The 19,244-nt window shown below is 43.3% G+C and overlaps 1 protein-coding gene and 1 long non-coding RNA gene across 2 annotated transcripts in view; one reads left to right on the forward strand and one right to left on the reverse strand.

The window, feature by feature from the left end:
- The window catches only part of LOC126413292 (uncharacterized), a 1,052,422-nt gene that overhangs the window by 212,201 nt on the left and 820,977 nt on the right, over positions 1-19,244 (reverse strand). The gene's annotated exons all lie outside the window — the stretch shown is intronic.
- Positions 4,520-19,244, forward strand: part of LOC126413281 (fibroblast growth factor 8-like) — a 168,349-nt gene continuing 153,624 nt past the window's right edge. The window contains exon 1 of the mRNA XM_050083185.1: positions 4,520-4,724. Coding sequence (XP_049939142.1) covers positions 4,705-4,724 — 20 coding nt within the window. The 5' untranslated portion in view covers positions 4,520-4,704. The remainder of the gene's footprint in view (positions 4,725-19,244) is intronic.

A 19,244-nucleotide genomic window follows, 5' to 3' on the forward strand; every position in this document is an offset into this window, starting at 1 on the left:
CCGACTCTATTCTCTGTACTGTGTGATGGTGTATCTGCATGTGTCACGCTTTGTGTAACCATTTGGTTATTCTGTGATTCTTGAAAATGTTTGCTAATCGGATGTGCACTGTTGGTCACTACACCGGAATCAAATAAATCTGACGTATTCTGATTACACTGTTCATTTTCGATAGAAAAATTTATCTGTTCGTTACGTAAATTTTGCAAACCGGGTGTGTCAAACTGGACAGCATTCATTGTAATGGAATGTGCCACGTCATCAATTGCGGTTAAATTAACAGAGGACACAATTGAATTTGTTTGTTGATCATTAGCATCAAAATCATTACTAGTGGTCGGTACGCACTGACTGTCTGTAAATGGAGGATTATCATTATTACACTGAGTGTCGCTAGTATTATCAGTCAAAATATTCGAATCGGCTATTTCACTCATTGCACATCCCGATGTACTGTTAACAGTTTTTCGCGGCATTTTTCACAAATCAAAATTAAGCACAAAGTGAAACCGAGACAAAGCAAAAATGGAACAAATACAATTACAACAAAGAGCAATAAATTGCCGATGATCTGTGAAAGAAAGAGTGACAAATTAGTAAATGCGTTGCGCCAGATGCAAACTACATTTAAGTAAATAAGAGCAGATATATGACTACTTCTCAGAGATTCACAAAGAAATACGATCCTGGCCGGTTGTCGCCAAGTGTAACCTCCCCTCAGAAAAATTAATGAATAAAGAATGTGATTCTAATTTTATGTAACCTTCTATTTTTTGTGTAACCTCTGAAGAAAATTGGTTCCCATTTAATGTACCCACAAAATTCTTTTCTCATTTAATATAAGCTCGAAACAGAAAAATTCCTAAACCTCGTAATAAAAAATAAATTCAGTAACCTGGTAAAATTTGGACGACAGCAGTGCTGCGTCATGGCCCTGTAAGATCATTCTGAATAAAAGGCAGGAATTCTCACCTCGACAAAGTCGGCAACTATCTGCTCTTACAATAGCTCTTTTCCGGCACAGCTCTGTGCAATGCTGGCTTATACATTTGTTATTTATGAAAGGAAGCAAATGATTTTTCTTTTGCAACAATCGGAATGATCATGCATTGAAAAAAATTATTAAATTCTTTAAATTGAAATGAATGCTTGTTATTGTTAGGACATTTTTAAAAAAAATATACATGGGAGTTTACATAATATTACTAGATATGTGCGAGGCTGCTTTTTTTACCTTATACAATAATACTCGGGCTCCGGCATCGCTGCACCGCGACCGGCCCAGCCAACATGATACACCAGACAGGACTGACAAGCGCAGACGGGTGACTGCTCGCTAGCAACAACTTACTGCTACACAGTTCGTACTGCAGTCAACACTGCTCTTTGGTCTCAGATTCTCTTATAGCTTACATATCGCAGGCAGCACATACCTCTTACAATATTAACATATTAGAAACATGTCCTCTATCCTTTTTTTTCATTTAAGCAGACTGACCCACAGCAGAGCGTAGCCAGGAGCGCCTAGTTAGAAACAGAAATCTTCATGAATAGTGCTGTGGCTGCTCGTGTGCTCAAAGTGTTGCTTATAAGTTCGGCTAGTGGTGATGCAAGCGATCCAGTCTACTTGTAACTTAGTAGCTGTTCAACTGACGTGACTGGAGTTCACGGACATGTTATTACAACAACATTAAATATAAATGGGATATTTTGTGACGTCATATATGCCGTTGCGCTGAATATAAGACTTGTTATTTATTTCTAATTTCTGCTACCAGTCACAAAGTGAATTGTTTTCTGAGCGTTTTATTCAGAATGCTCAAAAGCGTGAAAGGTTGCATATTCCTTCGCAGGTATTTCACCTCCATGGATGCAGCTACACGCTCCACAATAGAAAATCTATGTCTTATCTACACACATCAAAAAAGTCATGCAATACCTCGTTTCCGAGAGTTCCGGAATCTGTTCAGAAGATTGGAATAGAGATCAACATAAACATCATTTCCGCCCTTTTTATTGCTCATCAAAACCACACATTGCATGTTGTACTACCATACAGCGAGACCTTCAGAGGTGGTGGTCCAAACTGCTGCACACAACGGTACATCTAATACCCAGTAGAATGTCCTCTTGCATTGATGCATGCCTGCATTCATCGTGGTATAGTATCCAGAAGTCATCAAGGCACTGTTTGTTGGTCCAGATTATCCCAGTCCTCAACGGCGATTCGGCGTAGATCTGTCAGAGTGGTTGGTGGGTCGCGTCGTCAATAAACAGCCCTTTTCAGTCTATCCCAGGCATGCTCGATAGCGTTCATGTCTGGAGAACATGCTGGCCACTCTAGTCGAGCGATGTCGTTATTCTGAAGGAAGCTATTAACAAGATGTGCACGATGGGGTAGCGAATTGTCCATGAAGACGAATGCCTCGCCAATATGCTGCCGATATGCTTGCACTATCAGTCGGAGAATGGCATTCACGTATCGTACAGCCGTTACGACGCCTTCAGTGACCACCAGCGGCATACGTCGGCTCCACGTTAATGCCACCCCAAATCAGCAGGGAAACTCCACCTCACTGCACTCGCTGGACAGTGTGTCTAAGGCGTTCAGCCTAACCGGATTGCCTCCAAATAAGTTTCCGATGATTGTCTGGTTGAAAGCATATGCGACACTCATCGGTGAAGAGAACGTGGTGCCAATCCTGAGCGATCCATTCGGCATGTTGTTGGGCCCATCTGTATAGTGCGCTGCATGGTGTTGTGGTTGCAAAGATGGACCTCGCCATGGACGTCGGGTGTAAAGCTGCGCATCATGCAGCCTATTACGCATAGTTTGAGTCGCAACACGGCGTCCTGTGGCTGCACGAAAAGCATTATTCAACATGGTGGCGTTGCTGTCAGGGTTCCTCCGAGCCATAATCCGTAGGTAGCGGTCATCCATTGCACTAGTAGTCCTTGGGCGGCCAGAGCCATCCATTGCAGTAGTAGCCCTTGAGCGGCCAGAGCGAGGCATGTCATCGACAGTTCCTGTCTTTCTGTATCTCCTCTATGTCCGAACGACATCCCTTTGTTTCACTCCGAGACGCTTGGACACTTCCCTTGTTGAGAGCCCTTCCTTGCACAAAGTAACAATGCAGACGCCATCGAACGGCGGTATTGACCGTCTAGGCATGGTTGAACTACAGACAACACGAGCCGTGTACCTCCTTTTGAATGGAGCTGATCGGCTGTCGGACCCCCTCCGTCTAATAGGTGCTGCTTATGCATGGTTGTTTACATCTTTGGGCGCGTTTAGTGACAGCTCTGAACAATCAGAGGGACTGTGTCTGTGATACAATATCCACAGTCAACGTCTATTATCAAGAGTTCTGGGAACCGGGGTGATGCAAAAAAAAATTTTTTTATATCCGTATAATCGTGCCGCGCGGTGTAGGGCCCTTTACCACGGTTCGCGCGGCTCCTCCCTGTCAGAGGTTCGAGTCCTCCCTCGGGCATGGGTGTGTGTGTCTTGTCCTTAGCGTAAGTTAGTTTAAGTTAGATGAAGTACAGTTTAAGCCTATTGACCGATGACATCAGCAGTTTGGTCCCATACGAACTTACCACAAATTTCCAAAAACTACAATTCGCACTTTGTCCTTTATAATTAAAATTATCCAAACTAACATCAATCTTCTTTCTGAATCTTGTTCAGCTTACAATGATTTATCGTTTTCATGTCATGGTGTGCCAGTAGCTTTTCTTCTTGGACAATACGGGGTGTGGACAATAAAAAGACTAATGTTTTACGCGCGACCTTATTAGGATCATTATAATCAGCGTGCAAACTCGGACAGAACAAGTGTGGGAGAAGAATCGGCCGTGACCTTTACAAAGTAACCATCGCGGCATTTGCCTTAATCGAATTACGGAAGCCTCGGAGTACGAGCGCCATCGCTCTATCTGTGGACTAAAGCAATATTTTGAATGGAGAACAGCGTATAAATTCGCAAAATTCTGTCAACATCTACGGCGTGCACGCATCTGAAAATTTAATTTATTGCAGTCATAACTGTTCTGAAACAAGAAGTGAGCTACAGCAGAACAGCTGGACCACGAATAAACGCTGAACGCTAATTACAAACAATACTTTTAATGTTGTGAGCGCATAAGTTGTATTTTGAAAGCAGCAGCCCACTTTTTAAGAATTTGAAATATTTTATCCAAAAAGTGCTTGGCTAATATGTTTTGTTATTTTTAATTTTATTCCCTATGTTTATGCAGAACTTCTCATCGAGTTGCAATACCACTGATTTCACGTAATGTAGCATGGAAAGAGCCGCAGAAAAGAAAATGCCTGTGTGAGGTGGAGGTGGAGCGCGGGCAGTGACACACATGCGGACGAGGAAGCGCGTAGCGTGCGTACCTGACGTGTGGCGTGCGGCTGGCGCTCGCGCGCGCGCTCTGTCGGCGGAGCGGGCAGGCGCACGTTATCAGACGCGGTCGCGCGGAGGTGCGCCTCAGTGGCTCACAGACTGGCGCGCCGAGTGGAAGGCGGTCAGTGACGGTGGTTCCGCGGCCCTCGCGCAGTCTGTCTCGCTAACAATCCACATGCGACTGGTGATGTGCGTGCGTCGCGCCGCGGCCTGACAACGTGTCGAGGATCATGGTGTTGGCTTCAGTGGTTGCTGCTAACTACAGTGGCACCACACGCGACTGACGTGCTGGATGCTACTCACTGTGCACACGTGAGTATCCGCACCTGTCCCGCCGGAGATCCGTATCGATTCTGAAGTTTGTGTTTCTTCCATTTTGCTTTCCACCAAGGGCGGTCAATGTCGCATGTAACTTTCGAAGAACTTGCCTGCAACATTGAGTTTGAAAAGGTGATTTAGGTAAACTGGCGTCTCCAACTGAAAGTGTCTGTGTGACGTTGGTACCATTTACGTCGTTGTAGTTACAAGTTTATTTACTACTGAATCTGACGAGGCCTAAAAAATTGCTTCATTTTGTTTATTTAATTTTTCCCGTAAGTGACTGGAGTACTGAGTTTCGATACAGTGCACGTAGATCAGATTGTTTGAACGTTTTGGAACCCGCAGTGTTTTCACAGAAGGTTATCATATGTCTCCAATGCTACTATTTCAGTATATTGTTCTCATCGTAAAACTTTAGCTATTTGTTGTTGCCACTTGTATGTGTGTTACACGGTTGATGGATGAAGACACAAAATATGACACATGCCATACTTCGTGCGGCGAAGTCTTCACATATTCAAGAACAGCAGCTGCACCACAAGGCTCAGTTCGTGGAGAAGGAACGGCAATTGTGGATGTGAATGTAATTTTACTTTCTGTGAGCGTTCTTGTGTGTGTGTGTGTGTGTGTGTGTGTGTGTGTGTGTGTGCGAGCAAGAGACAGGGACAGAGAGAGAGGAGGGGGGACAGTGGGTGGGCCAATTAAGTAGTGCAATTACGGCGGATCTGAAACATGAGCGGAATGGAGTAAGGGACCCGGAAGACAAAACTGCGTAGTTTGGCGATGCCTCTCACATAGCAGCAGCATTGCGTCGTCGCGCATGTCTGCTGTATCGCTGAACAGCAATCATGTGCCACGAAAGGCGCCAATGTTCTTTGCCTGTGACAGGATGCACCAGTAGCGTACTTCTTTATGAGTGAAAGAAAAATATCTTAACACTGAATTACGTTGGACTACAATAATTCAGTTCATTGTTGCCGGCATCGAAAGGTGAAGGAGGTACGGCGTACATGCCTGTTAAATCTGTACAGTACTTTGGTTATGATGTTAAATCAATTTGTTTCCCATATTGGCGAAGGATTTGGTTTGTACGTCTAAGAAATAGATGCCATTCGTTACATCTATTTCACCGATTAAACTTCAACTCTTACTAATATGAGGTGCAAAATTTTTTATGGTATATCATTTCAGTGGCCTCGACAATATACATCTCTTTATTTCCATTGAAACTGAATAATGAAGTAATGTCTAACACAAACTATGGGAGCAGTGTTTTAAAAATGCGCTATACGCGGTTTTGAAGCTGAACAATGGAACATACAACGGCATTGCTCGCGCTTCAACAAAGCGAGGCGGCGCCACAGGCGGAATGTTTTGAAGCCAAGTTGCCAGCCAGCAGTGGGAGTGCGCTTTGCACAAGTAATTACAGTTGCTTAGAGGAGTTAACATTAATTAGCACGAACATGCCTCTCACCTGTTACCTTTGAGAAGCACACCGTCAAGCGGCCAGCCATTCAGATAAAGAAAGAAGGAAATCGGTCATCTGCCAGGTACTGGTCATGGCTCGGTAATGCCAGACATTTGGTCGTACGACCCACATTACCGAATGGTGTGTGAATTCCTAAGGGACCAAACTTCTGAGGTCATTGGTCCCTAGACAAGCACGCTACTTAAACTATCTTACGCTAAGAACAATACACACCCATGGCCTAGGGAGGACTCGAACCTCCGGCGGGAGGGGACATTAACGAGTGAACAACTTTTGCAAATATGTGAAGTGCGAGATGAGCTGTCAACCGATTGATTATCGTCAAATATGGTGTGTATTCATAAATTTCCAGTTCTTTTTTACTGAGCTCGATTTGTTTGAACAATGTACCCAATCTTCACCATATAACGAGTTCCTTGAACAGTTCACTCCTTGCTACCTGATATAGTCGCATCCCTATTATTATAATTTGGACTGGTAGTGGAGTGGGTGAGGGGCTCATTTTATCAACTTTCTCGAAAGCGAGACGTGGCGGATTGTAGGAGGTCGAACCCTATCAACGTCTTCTGCTACATATACCAAGTTACGTATTTACTATCCGTCGTCCTGCCGATGTAAATTATTTCCCAACAGTCTTAAATGATGCATAAATACTTTTCGTAGAAGAGCCATGGCAATGAATACACATGTGGGAAGAAAGGTTTTAATATATACTTCTATAGCCCCATCGATATGAGGTAAATTTAATGTACGTAGCTTCATTCAAATTAGTAATGTAAGCCAAGTGTCATTTCCAGGCACTAACCGTACCAGTTCGCGTTCACGAACGAAAAGCTTTTCGTGTTCACGATTTTTACCACAACTCGTGAATGATGGAATTTCAGAAAATCGTATCCAGGTAAACATGATTAGTAGCACTTCTTACTCATTATGAAGATACTTTCTTCTGAATTTGTTGTATTTTAGTGGACATCTACTAAGAATCTTCGAAGAAAGTGAATTATTAATTCTTCATGAAAATTATTATGATTAATATACTTGTTCATATTAATGGTTTGTTATTTGTAATTTATTCTTGAAAATTACTATGATTAATATGCTTGTTCAGTTCGTTTTCGCTTAATGGAGGAAGAGAGGTTAATGTTGTGGCGTCTCATACACATCTACAAAATTAGAGACGGATCTATAGTTCAAATTCAGGAGAATGAGAAGAAAGCACTTTCGTGCCATTTTAGAAGTATCGATTCCATTGGATTGATTTACAGAAACCACAGAAAACCTAATCTGGCCATTCGTAAGGGGACACGATTTTCCGCTCATTCCTGGGATGAATCTAGTATCTTAGGCATTGCGCTAACTCGGGCGATTCTTTTCGTAAGGTTGAACATGTATGAAAAAGACCTCATGCATTGTATTTTTCGTTTGATTTAAGGAGATTTTATACATGGTACTTTTCGATTCTGCGTGGTCCTGGAGACAGGCAGTTAGTGCAGGCAGCGTCTTTGCCTGTTGTAGCCATGAGTTTGGAGCTTAGCACTCCCTGTGTGTAAGAGCTGCACGTGTGCATCTGGGCAGACGCGACACGCTCCGTGCTGCCTCGTAAAGATAGCGGCGGCAACGCACGGCGCCACGTTCTTCCCGCGACCTCTCGCCTGTGCCTGCGCCGCCACCTGCCATAAACACTCGCATTCTCCAACTCGCTGCATATAAGTCATTATTTGAGTCACATTTAAATGTGATTCGGTTTACGCATTGGTAATTTACGACAGTGAGCGACTCGTCGTGATTCAACACGTGCCTCGCAACAGTGACTTTGTTGCAAGTGCTGTCTGCAAAGAACGGAAGATATTTTTGCGTCAGCGTGGTTACTTACACCGTTCATTTCCCTCTATACACTTCGTACATGTCATCTAAGGACAGTCATTTTACTGTAAATCCAAGTGTCACCGACGTCGTCGTACTTTTACACTGTATCGAATGAAGTAGGGGCCCTTCAGTTTAATAATTCGTCGATGTCATTATAGATGGAACGCAAACTCGGACTGTACAAGGATACGCAGGAACCAAAAGTGGTTTTAATGAACCATTCCAGTACCCGCATCAAGTGGTTAACGAAGCGATTAATTTTAAATTTGAAACTAGTTCCTTTACCGCTGCCACATCGCGGTCTGTACCTTTCGCTAGCAAAGGCGATAATTCTAGCAAAACAGTTTTCAAAATGGTGTCCGAATCCAGACGACCTTCCCGATTTAGTTTTCCGTCGTGTTCGTCATCACTTGGGATCTAGGATGGTTTCTCGAAGTAGCTGCCGGTCGCTGCCTCGTCCTTGCCCAGTCCGAGATTGTGCTCTGTCTCGTGTCACCTCGACAAAGCATTAAACTGAAAGCTTCCCTTTTTTTGTTCGTATATGGACGATGCCTGCCAGTGAACATCGAATTTTGTGTTACTAGTAACTGTCATCGACTTAAAGTGTCAGCTAGGCATCGCCAGTGCCTCAACTGATAAACTATATTTGAATTATTATGCTCTACTTTTGGTGGTCTGAATTTGTGCTGTGTTCGCTGATAAGAAATTACAAAGTGTACGCTAAAGCGTATCCAACGCACGCCGCTAAATATAAAAGATGATATTGTATCGAAAGATTCGAAGGAGCCTGCCAACCTAATCTGGGTCGGAATAATACCTTCACTGAAAGTTCATTGAACTTCTTTCCGTTGTCATGAGAATGTTACACATTGCGTGCAGACATTATCTGTCAGTAACAGATGGTCGTAGCGTTCTAGTTGTTGATTATTTGAAAGACCGTGAGAAATGGATCAAATGTGGTGTCCACACATAGCATACCCATCTTGCATAAAATCAGTGACGTTCCGCAGCGAAAGATATGATCCAATAAAAGAGTGAATATGATATGTGAGTCAGATAATCCTTCTACTATTACAAGTTTCGAGAACACTGGTTTATTATTTTATATCGTTACGTGTTCTGCATCCCAGAAAAACACATGGAAAGTGATATGTTTACTTATCTGTGTGAAGCATAGCGTGTGAACTAGTTACTCATCTGTGTGTAGTGTAGCATGTTAGTATGCAACAGCATGGTTGATTTTGCTGTTCACAAGGACGTGGCTGGTCAATAGCACAGCAGCCATCATGCACACATCCCAGGACGTCAGTGTTCAGTATCTATATACTTGTTGTCACTTAAAGATATCCCTCTAGTTTTGTGATGCGCTTCCCATTTCTCTTTGTCGACGACGCTCGAGGATTACAGATTAAGAAACGTCTATTCTGCGCCGTAACCAGGAGGTCGCTGAAATTCCCAGTCAGTTGTAATCAAAATTTCCAAATCTCGTGTTTTCTTCAAAATATTACTTTTCTAAACGTTGTAGGGTTTTATAGAGCATCGCAGACACCTATAATACAAATTGTATTTTGAGTGACATCAGGTCTCTCAAATTATTGTGATATGCACGATATCGGAACAGTTCACGAGTGTCATTCAGCAGAAAGATGAAATACGGATTTTAATTGCTCCGATTATTCTCAGAGCAGTTTCCAGTAACTAGGTAGAGTCAGATCTTTCTGTTAGTTAGTCACAAATAAACAGCATGAAAGCACAACCGGGGTAGAGAACAGCGAGTTTTATGTGGCGAGGCAGCGTGCTGCCCGGCCGCTGCGCCTGCCGCTCCCCTGCATATGTGACCCGTCTTTCGTTGCTGACGGTTCAGATGCATAAATCCTGATACTTCGGGCGTTTGGTTACACACGGCCATCGGATATGGTTACTACTTCGCGACGCGAATCTAGCATTTAATTAATAATACAATTTCAGCATTGTCGAGTAAGTGAAGCATTTTACTGTATATTTACAAGATACAGATATTCATAGAAATTTATTTCCAAATGATTTCACTGTGTGAATCGGGAATTAAGATTCAGTTAAACAACAGTCATTGAAGAAGACAAAACCAGTTTCGAATCTGTGCTGAGCGAAATGGTTGAGATACAGCATTTTCAATCTGGTAAAGAAGGTTGAAATCCCCGCCTGGCTATCCAGATTTAGTTTTTTGGTTTGCCCTACATTGATTAAGGTATTGTTGAGATAGTTCATTTGAAAACTTCCCATCCCCATCATTGTTTAACTGAGCATATGTCGCCCAACTGTGATGCCTTCTCCGTCCGCGCATACAGTGAACAGTTGAACGCAAAACAAAGACCGCAATAGAAGTACCATTGCAGCTCTTATTAGTGCCATTAGTTTTCCAGTCGATACATAACTCCTTTTTATGGATTGTGATTTCAATGCAGCAACTGTGAAAATACGTCGCCTGAGTGCAGTCCTCTAAAACTGTTCTATATTGTTTCGTTGTTGGTGAGTGTCTGTTTCCGAAATCACATAGGATTTTCATTAGAAAGTAAATGGCAAACATGTTCTGAATTTCCTGTTCCCTATCCGGTTAGCAGATAATACTGAGCACTTCTTGAACAACAGTGAACCCCACATTTGTGAAATGTTTGAAGAACATTTCAGGCAAGCGTGAGAAGTCTTGGAGCCAGTCAGCTCTTTCAGCACAAGGTCTAACTAATTCTAACAGGTGCCTGTTGTTGTGTGCGGCACATTTGAAGGTGGTGCCTTTGGCCTGCGCCGCTGTGACAAGAATATCCGCCTTGCACCTCCGAAGGCAATGCCTTGTGAAGCGCAGACGTGAGGCGACAAGTCGGCGTCTCTCAAAGTGCGTTTCGTCGTATTCCTTACTGTTTTGGTCGTAAGCGCCTTTTACGGCCGGCGGCGACATTCGTCTTTGCCGCCAAGGCTGAGTTGTTGCGACAGACTACCGCTCCGGTACCGTAAATCCGCGTTGCCAATACTCTTACGTATCGTGTGTGAACGTCGGTCTAACAGTTTTCTCTGCGCAGTCGATAGTTACTGAATTTTATTGCTGCAGAACACAGCAGAGGAGTTGCCCACCTTTGACGTAAGTCGCTAGCCACCGTAACTCGTTAACATCCTGATCCGTAGAATACCACTTACGCAGAAATCTGTGCGCCTCAATCATAACTCACATCATTCTTAGCGGTTTTTATCCTCCCTATCAGCAACTTCTGTTCTCGAAGTATTTCGTCAGTAGCTTAAATGACACACGGCAGACAGTCGCTCACATCAGTATATATCGGTTTTTGCCCTTCATACCAGTATTTCATTAGTGGCGAAAATGGTGCATGACGAAATTTATTCTGGCACTTTTCAGCAAGCGTACTAGTAATGTGACTAAACCAAAGCTTTTTAGAAGAGCAAATGAAACAGTGTGCCCCACTATGAAGGATGTTAGACCTTTGCGTAAGATGTATTCAACTCAGGCGGCTAGTCAAAAATAATGTGAAAGAATGTGATACTGTCCAGGTAAGATTCTCGTTTAGGTACTGAAAGGTCACCCAAATTATAAAATACATATGCGAGGGAACGTTCGTGAATAACAAAAGTATAAGACTTCGTGATCTTCCTTAATTCTGCTATATCTACGGTTATTCTCTAATGTTTTGTTGCCGGTATACTTCTTTTATCTAGCTGAGGATGACTTAGACCCCAACGAGTTTCGTGAAGAAGTAAATTTTTATTACATACTACTGCCCACAAGTGCTTGGTAGTAACGCAGATTTTTGAAATGGAAGGCACTGTCTCGGTATTATAGGCTATTTTCCTCATTCTCATACTAACCTATACTAATGAAAACAAGATGTCTCCAAAAGCTTTGACAGTATACTTTGTTTCTCCTTGGATCACTCGTGCGGATTAATATGGGTTCTTGTAAGATTTCTGAACATGGTCCATAGTAGCATTTTAGAACATCACGTGATTTAACAAGGAAAGTCAGTTAAAACGTAAGGAACGCCCTATATGATCTGTGACCTCACCATAGACAAATATAAACCAACAGTGTTATTCTGGAAATATTTCCTCGTATTTATAGACACATGTGAAGGACGTAATGCTTGGACTAACATTAGTATTTTCCGAAATTTTGTGACACACGACGCATAACCCGTAACGAATTAGGCAGTGGATACTTCATTCATCTCTGATTAACCTATAGTGGCCGTCCCTATGCGAATGCTGGTACCTAGCTCATACATAACATTTCATCGCCTTATATACTGTGTGGAGTTCCCAGTGGGAAGTAGTTTCAAATGTAACCAGTAGGGAAAATTATTGTTCAGTGCTATCGAATACATGGGTGGACAAGATTTTATCGCGTTGTACACTGTCTGGAATTCCAGTAGGAAGTAATGCAATTTCAAGGGTACTCCATAGAGAAGATTATTGTTCAGTGATATCGAACTGACGAGTGGATAAAACACTTAACATTTCGGAAAATTTAAATTAACGGTTTGCAAGCCTGCCAGTCGAAAAAAAAAACAATAAAAACAAAACATTTTAATTCATATGCAAGCCTGCCAGTCGAAAAAAAACAATAAAAACGAAATATTTTAACTCATACTATCACGGTACTGACTTCAGTATACAATATTCAGTGTCATTCTTCTGATGTATATGTATACTTCACGTTACAGACGATGAAACTACAACTACTGAATTTGTTTCGAAAACCGGATCGTTGAAGAATTTTGTTGCCATGAACATTTCTGAGGTTTCATGTATCTTAGCCGCAGTCGAGGTCTTGGGTCTGTTTAAAAAATAATGCAAGTGAACATTTCGCGTCATATTATTGAGCATTTAGGATGATTGTCAACGACGTTGCTCTATGCATACTGTTGCAAATACCATCTGTGTTGATGGAACAGCTGTCTACGAGGCAACGATTTGAGATATAGCGAATAGTTTCCTCAGGCGCGCGCGCTTGTGTGTGTGTGTGTGTGTGTGTGTGTGTGTGTGTGTGTGTGTGTCGAGAGAGGGAGCCTGAATGTAAGAAATCTGATAAAAAAGGTTTTGCTTGCGCCGTTTATGATTTCTTATTTCGAAACTGGTATATATTCGGTATGTTTATGCACTTACTGGGTGCATTCTTTTATGAAATCTGAGTGCTGAAGCGTGGATTTCATGGATGCGTTATCGGCAAACAACGATGAGACGTGGACGATTACAGAAAGAAACTTTATCTTGTCAGCAGAACGGAAACACCACAACGCATGTGGTATATTACAAATACTACTATGTATAATCGGTGGCCGGCTGCTTACACTGCTTATGAACATATGTATTTTCCGCGATATTAGTGTTAAATCTCCACGCCCTCTATTTGTATTACAGGTTAAAAAGCCATCACGATGAAAACAACATATCCCAACTAACGTATTATGAAATAAGAAACAGCAATGATGATGATCATAAATAACGGATACGTCAGTTATTGAGTTAGAAATTCGGTAATCACTGAGACAAAAGTTAAGCTGTTGTAAGTGAGAGTGATTATTGAAATGTCGTTTCAGTTTTCTTACACTAAAATTTAAAGAGAGAACGAATGTTATTGGCCAGTTCACAAAAATGGATAACATGTTCCGAAATCAGTGAACGTAAACGAATTTAACGAAGTCAGTATCCCTTCTTGCTTTGTAAATCCATGTTACAAGAAATTCATTGGCGATATTCCCATCTCTTTCATCGGCCAATTGGATTTCTGGGTTCTTGGTTTTCAAATACCTAACAGAGCTTCCGTACATGTATATAATTATGCTATATATTTACTTGGCGAAAATGCGACTCGTGATGGAAGGTGCGAAACTCTGAGAAACTTCAAAAGCTGTTTTTTTTTTTCAGATTATTTCTACACGTTGTTAAATATATCTTACATAATTTTCCCTGCACTCCAGTCTGTAATAACACAGTTCTTTCAAATGGCATAATTTTTTTTTCTTGAAGGTCAACTCACATCAGAAGTTACATGCCAGATACCACAGCGTGAAAGAATACCGATTGCGAAAAATACGCCTCTGAAATTCCGTGCTCAACCAAGTCGAGCAGAACTGAGGTGAGCCAGCGTGTTTCACAGCTGTGTCTGTCGGCTTCCGCTGCTTAGAGAGGTTTTTCGCTGCGAAAGTGCAGAGATCTTAATAAAGTAATCCTGAAGACTGAGTTTACGAGCTGCTGTTTGCGGCTGCTGTGTTAATAGAGGTATAACAATTAAACTGCTGTATGAATGCTGTTGGCTGACATTCACGAGCGGCCTCCCCCTCCCATGTAGTTTCATACGACCTGCTCAGTCAGCCGTAATTTCCGGCGGGATCGGATTAGTTTAGAGTAGCCAGCTTCCACTGCCATCAGTCTAGATGTGCGTGTACTTGCGGCTCAAGTGAATGCTGACAGAACTGCCGAACATAATGAACTGTCAGGCCCGTACATTGGATGTTGTTCTCCACAACACAAGCTGCAGCGCTACATTGTTACGTAACGCGATGGGGAAGCGTTGTTAATAGGAGGCACGTAGCTGAGAATTAATAACTAGACAGTAACAAATTATCTTCGGTGTAATGAAACTAAATTTGGTTCAAGAATCTGCTACACACTGTCCTCTCACGTTAATACGACCACGTGGCAGTCCGCAGCTCGTGGTCGTGCGGTAGCGTTCTCGCTTCCCGTTCCCGGGTTCGATTCCCGCCGGGGTCAGCTTTTCTCTGCCTCGTCATGACTGGGTGTTGTGTGATGTCCTTAGGTTAGTTAGGTTTAAGTAGTTCTAAGTTATAGGGGACTGATGACCATAGATGTTAAGTCCCATAGTGCTCAGAGCCGACCACGTGGCAACTGCTCGAATAACCAACTTTTGCATCGCAGACCTCTGTGAGGTGTGCTGGAATACAGTCAGTTATTCTCTGGAAGGTACCGGCCAGCTGCGCTAGATTTCTCGGTTGAGGAAACAAGGCTCGAACTGCCCGATCTAGGTGGTTCCATAGGTTCTCGATTGGGTTTGCTTCCGGGGAGTTTGGTTGCCTGGGAAGTGCGGTAAACTCATCCTGGTGTTCTTCGAAACGCGCACGTCCAATGCGAGGTGTATGATACGTTACATTGTCCTGCTGATAGATGCAATCATGCCGAGGAGTAACAAACTGCATGATCCCAAGCATAAATGCATACTTGTGATGATCCATTGTGCTTCCGAAATGACGAACACATTCCTCTACCACAACGCTGCCTTCTCCGGTCTGGAACTCTCGGCCGATCGTTGCAGGGTGTTTCTTGCAAGATATTTCCTTTCAGACGTTTCACGCCGTATAGGCCAACTCCCATCTGTCCGAAGGAGAATAAAACGTTATTACTTTGAAAAGACCACCTGTCGCCACTTAGTGGACGTGCAGCTGCGGTATTGATGTGGAAATTCCAGCCTTCGTCGCCGACGAACAGCAGTCAGTAAGGGTGTACGAACCAGGTGTTTAGCAGTTGCATGTGTATTTGCCGGTCCACATCACCGCAGCTGCCGTTTACCCCTGTCACCTTTCGGTCGTGGTGAATCACAGTTGCCTCAACGCCGGTTTTGCATAGCGCCATTTTGCCATGCACGGTATACTTTAACCACGGCGACACTCGAACAGTTTACAAACTCAGCCCCGGAAATACTTCCACCCTTGGCACGAAAGCCAATGATCATGAACATTAGGACGTCAGACAAATCACTCTATTTCCGCATTATGACAAGGACTGCACTGTTTTCCCTCCCCCGGACACGCTTTATATACCCTCCACTGCTAGTGCTGCCACCTACCGTCTGTGCATGGTTACTGCCCTTCGATGTTTTTTAACGTGACTGGATCGTGTAATAACTTTATATGAAAGTGTAAATGAGAAGGCAACACAAAATACAAAATATGCGGCAAAAGTCGAGTCATCTATTAGACAAATGTTACAGGAACTTTTAATAATTACGGGAGACTGAATTTTGTAATAGAAAAAATATTTTTATCGGGTAACATTAATAGTGGGAAATAATGCAAGAGTTTCTGAAATCCTGTGAATATTTTCAATAAGCCACAGAAATGTAGATGACTAAATAAACTAGAAAAGACTGGTATCTAAAGTAGTGGAAGTTGGAATTAGATTGGCTCCATAGTGACGAATGCGCCTTTAGCCATGAAATGGCAAGATGCTCCAGATTGTGTGACAAGCAACATAAGTTATTAGTTTGTAATTATGGCAGAGTTATACCTGCTTTAACCTATCTGGAAATGTTTAGTCAGAAACATAACGCTTGTCAAAGTTTTGGAAAAAGAGTTCTAAAATCAATTGAGACCGCTTAACAACGTACGTGTTGTGAAACCAGAGAGCTCAGACTAACGTAAGTTTTCTCTGAACAGAAAATGGTGTAGCTTTCTCTAATGACTCCGACTGTAGTTGGTATCAATATGTATGAAGTGCTTTATGCCCGTTAACGACATCATGTTTTAGAATGATGTACCTACTTGTCGGCCATTATTGCAAGTGCCATTAATCGGGGTATGTAGGGCCATTGTCACTGCTTATATTAGCCGTGTGCACCGTTAGTTTTAAAGGGAAGGATACCAGTTAGTTGTAGCGCAGGCTGCAAGCGACAGAAGCCACGACACGCGCCGGGCGCCGCAGTCGCCTCCACCAGCTACTGTGCAGTTCAGCGAGTCAGCGTTGCCCTCCGAGGGACTCGGCAGCGACACGGTCGGACGCCGTGACGGCTACTGCGATCGCACAGCTCGTCGCCGCCCGTCTGCCTTTATGTTCGCAATAAACAGGCGGAAAACTGCTCTCGCTTCGCCGGACTGGAAAAACCCGTTTACTCGTCGCCCGCCAGTGGCATCGGGTTTCACGTTAAATCGCACGTGGCTTCGTCCTCATTAGCTGGCGGCTATTTGAGTGTAATATTAGACGGTTGAGACAGTAAACGTTTCTGCCGAATATCGCCAGAAAATCTCTAAAATCACATTTCAAAATGAATGATGTGCTCAGATCGCTAAAGATTCATTACAAATTGTAAGCCACCGAACACACTACTATAAAATTTAGATGTGGCAACAAAATCTTGTATATGATCTTCGATTCCTACCGATTAAAATTTCTTCCTCACAGTTGACGTTACATTTTACCTGAGGGAAATTTGGTTGCGGTGTATTCTTTCGGAAAATGTAGATGAATGGGGGCTTCGTGGAACTGTTTTGAGTAATTTGGTTTCCTTGCTACTCAGAAGCGTAACGCCAGTCGGCCGGCCGCGGTGGTCTCGCGGTTAAGGCGCTCAGTCCGGAACCGCGCGACTGCTACGGTCGCAGGTTCGAATCCTGCCTCGGGCATGGATGTGTGTGATGTCCTTAGGTTAGTTAGGTTTAAGTAGTTCTAAGTTCTAGGGGACTGATGACCCAGAAGTTAAGTCCCATAGTGCTCAGTGCCAGCCAACGCCAGTCGACGTCGGTGTCTTTAATACAGAGTCCTATTTTTCTGGCTGCACGAGATACGTTCAGTGGGCGCAAACGACTCGCAGCTGGTTATAAGATGAACTGTAAAAACTATTCACTCAGTGATAGCCTTCGACCACCGCCAATCTCGTCTCCCTATCGAAGAGAGAAACAGTAAACAGAGTGGAGCAGTCAGGTCAGAGTAATAATAGGATTATAGGCGGGGACCGCAGCAGGTGTGTCTGACTGTAACCTTACACCAGACCGGGCTGCCAGCAGGCTTGTATGGCTTTGCGACGCAGCGGGGCTGACTCACCGCGAGATTGCCGACGACGACACGTGCATTCGTTGGATTAATCGCTGTTTAGTACGTGCGCTCTAACAGTTCTGCTCAAAGACTATGTGGCCACTGGTGACCACGATCAGGGGTAGGTCGTCCAGTTTGCTAGCTTCCATACGCTGTATATTACTCAGTGCATCATCAATATTCAGCTCTAGTTTCGTACCTGGTAAACTGTATTACACGGATAGGGATCGTCGCCCAAGGGTCGAAGTTAGCAGTAAATTTTACGGTGTTGTGGTATTTTGCCATTGACTGAAGTTCGATATTTCATATCTATTTCATCAGTTATGCTGAAATTTACTGAACTGTCATGGAGCAGCTGCGTATTGTAGGCTAAAGCACGTACGGTGTCTACTGTCCCTGTTCTATTAGGGTCACATGCTCCCACGGCGTAATTCACAGAGCGCCCACTCTTAAGGCGTAGAGGCGTTCGAAACGAATCCACTCGGCTGAGTATCGGTGTCGACGGGAAGTTAAACTTGACCGCTCCTTATTTCTTCCCTATTCTAAAGTAAGATGTTGATATTTTCACAGGTTGGTGAGTAAGAATTATTTATCACAACGTTTTCTTTCGTGTTGCGTGTTCCTGCGACTTATTAATCCTATTTTTACCGTTTATATCCCTCCGTTGCTTTCTTATTTGTTTTGCTGGTAACTTTTTTTACTTCACACGTTTTAGTTTTGTCGTCATAGGTCACTGTTGACTTCTGAGCACGAATGTAAGGACACGGCTACGCCATCAGTCAGACTACGTCGACAGTGAAAGTCGTCATATTTTTGTTCTGTGATTGTTTTTATTTTGTGTACTCGCTAATTGGTTTTGTGTTATCTTTGGAGACCGAAATAGCATACACTACCCACAGGTATCGTTTATCGACTCAATGCAGTATCCTTGCCGAACATACGTGTCGGTACACTGTGAAATCGTCTACTGGACGGGTACTAAGAGCAGTTCTCTCAACCCCATGCACAAGTGCTGAAGATGCTCATTGCCTCATCAGATGAACTGGCGGTTGACGTCCTTTTGTGAGAATAAATGGTTCGAATGGCTCTAAGCACTATGGGACTTAGCATCTGATGTCATCAGTCCCCTAGACTTAGAACTACTTAAACCTAACTAACCTAAGGACATCACACACACCCTTGCCCGAGGCAAGATTCGAATCTGCGACCGTAGCAGCAGCGCGGTTCCGGGCTGAAGCGCCTAGAACCGCTCGGTCGCAGCGGCCGGTTTGTGAGAATATATACAGCTGCTGGCAAGAGACCTACCATTTACATCAGGTGTGCAGTTAATACTTGCGACTGCTGCTTGTTAG

Source organism: Schistocerca serialis, chromosome 1, assembly GCF_023864345.2.
Source record: "Schistocerca serialis cubense isolate TAMUIC-IGC-003099 chromosome 1, iqSchSeri2.2, whole genome shotgun sequence".
In the NCBI taxonomy this organism is placed as follows: domain Eukaryota; kingdom Metazoa; phylum Arthropoda; class Insecta; order Orthoptera; family Acrididae; genus Schistocerca; species Schistocerca serialis.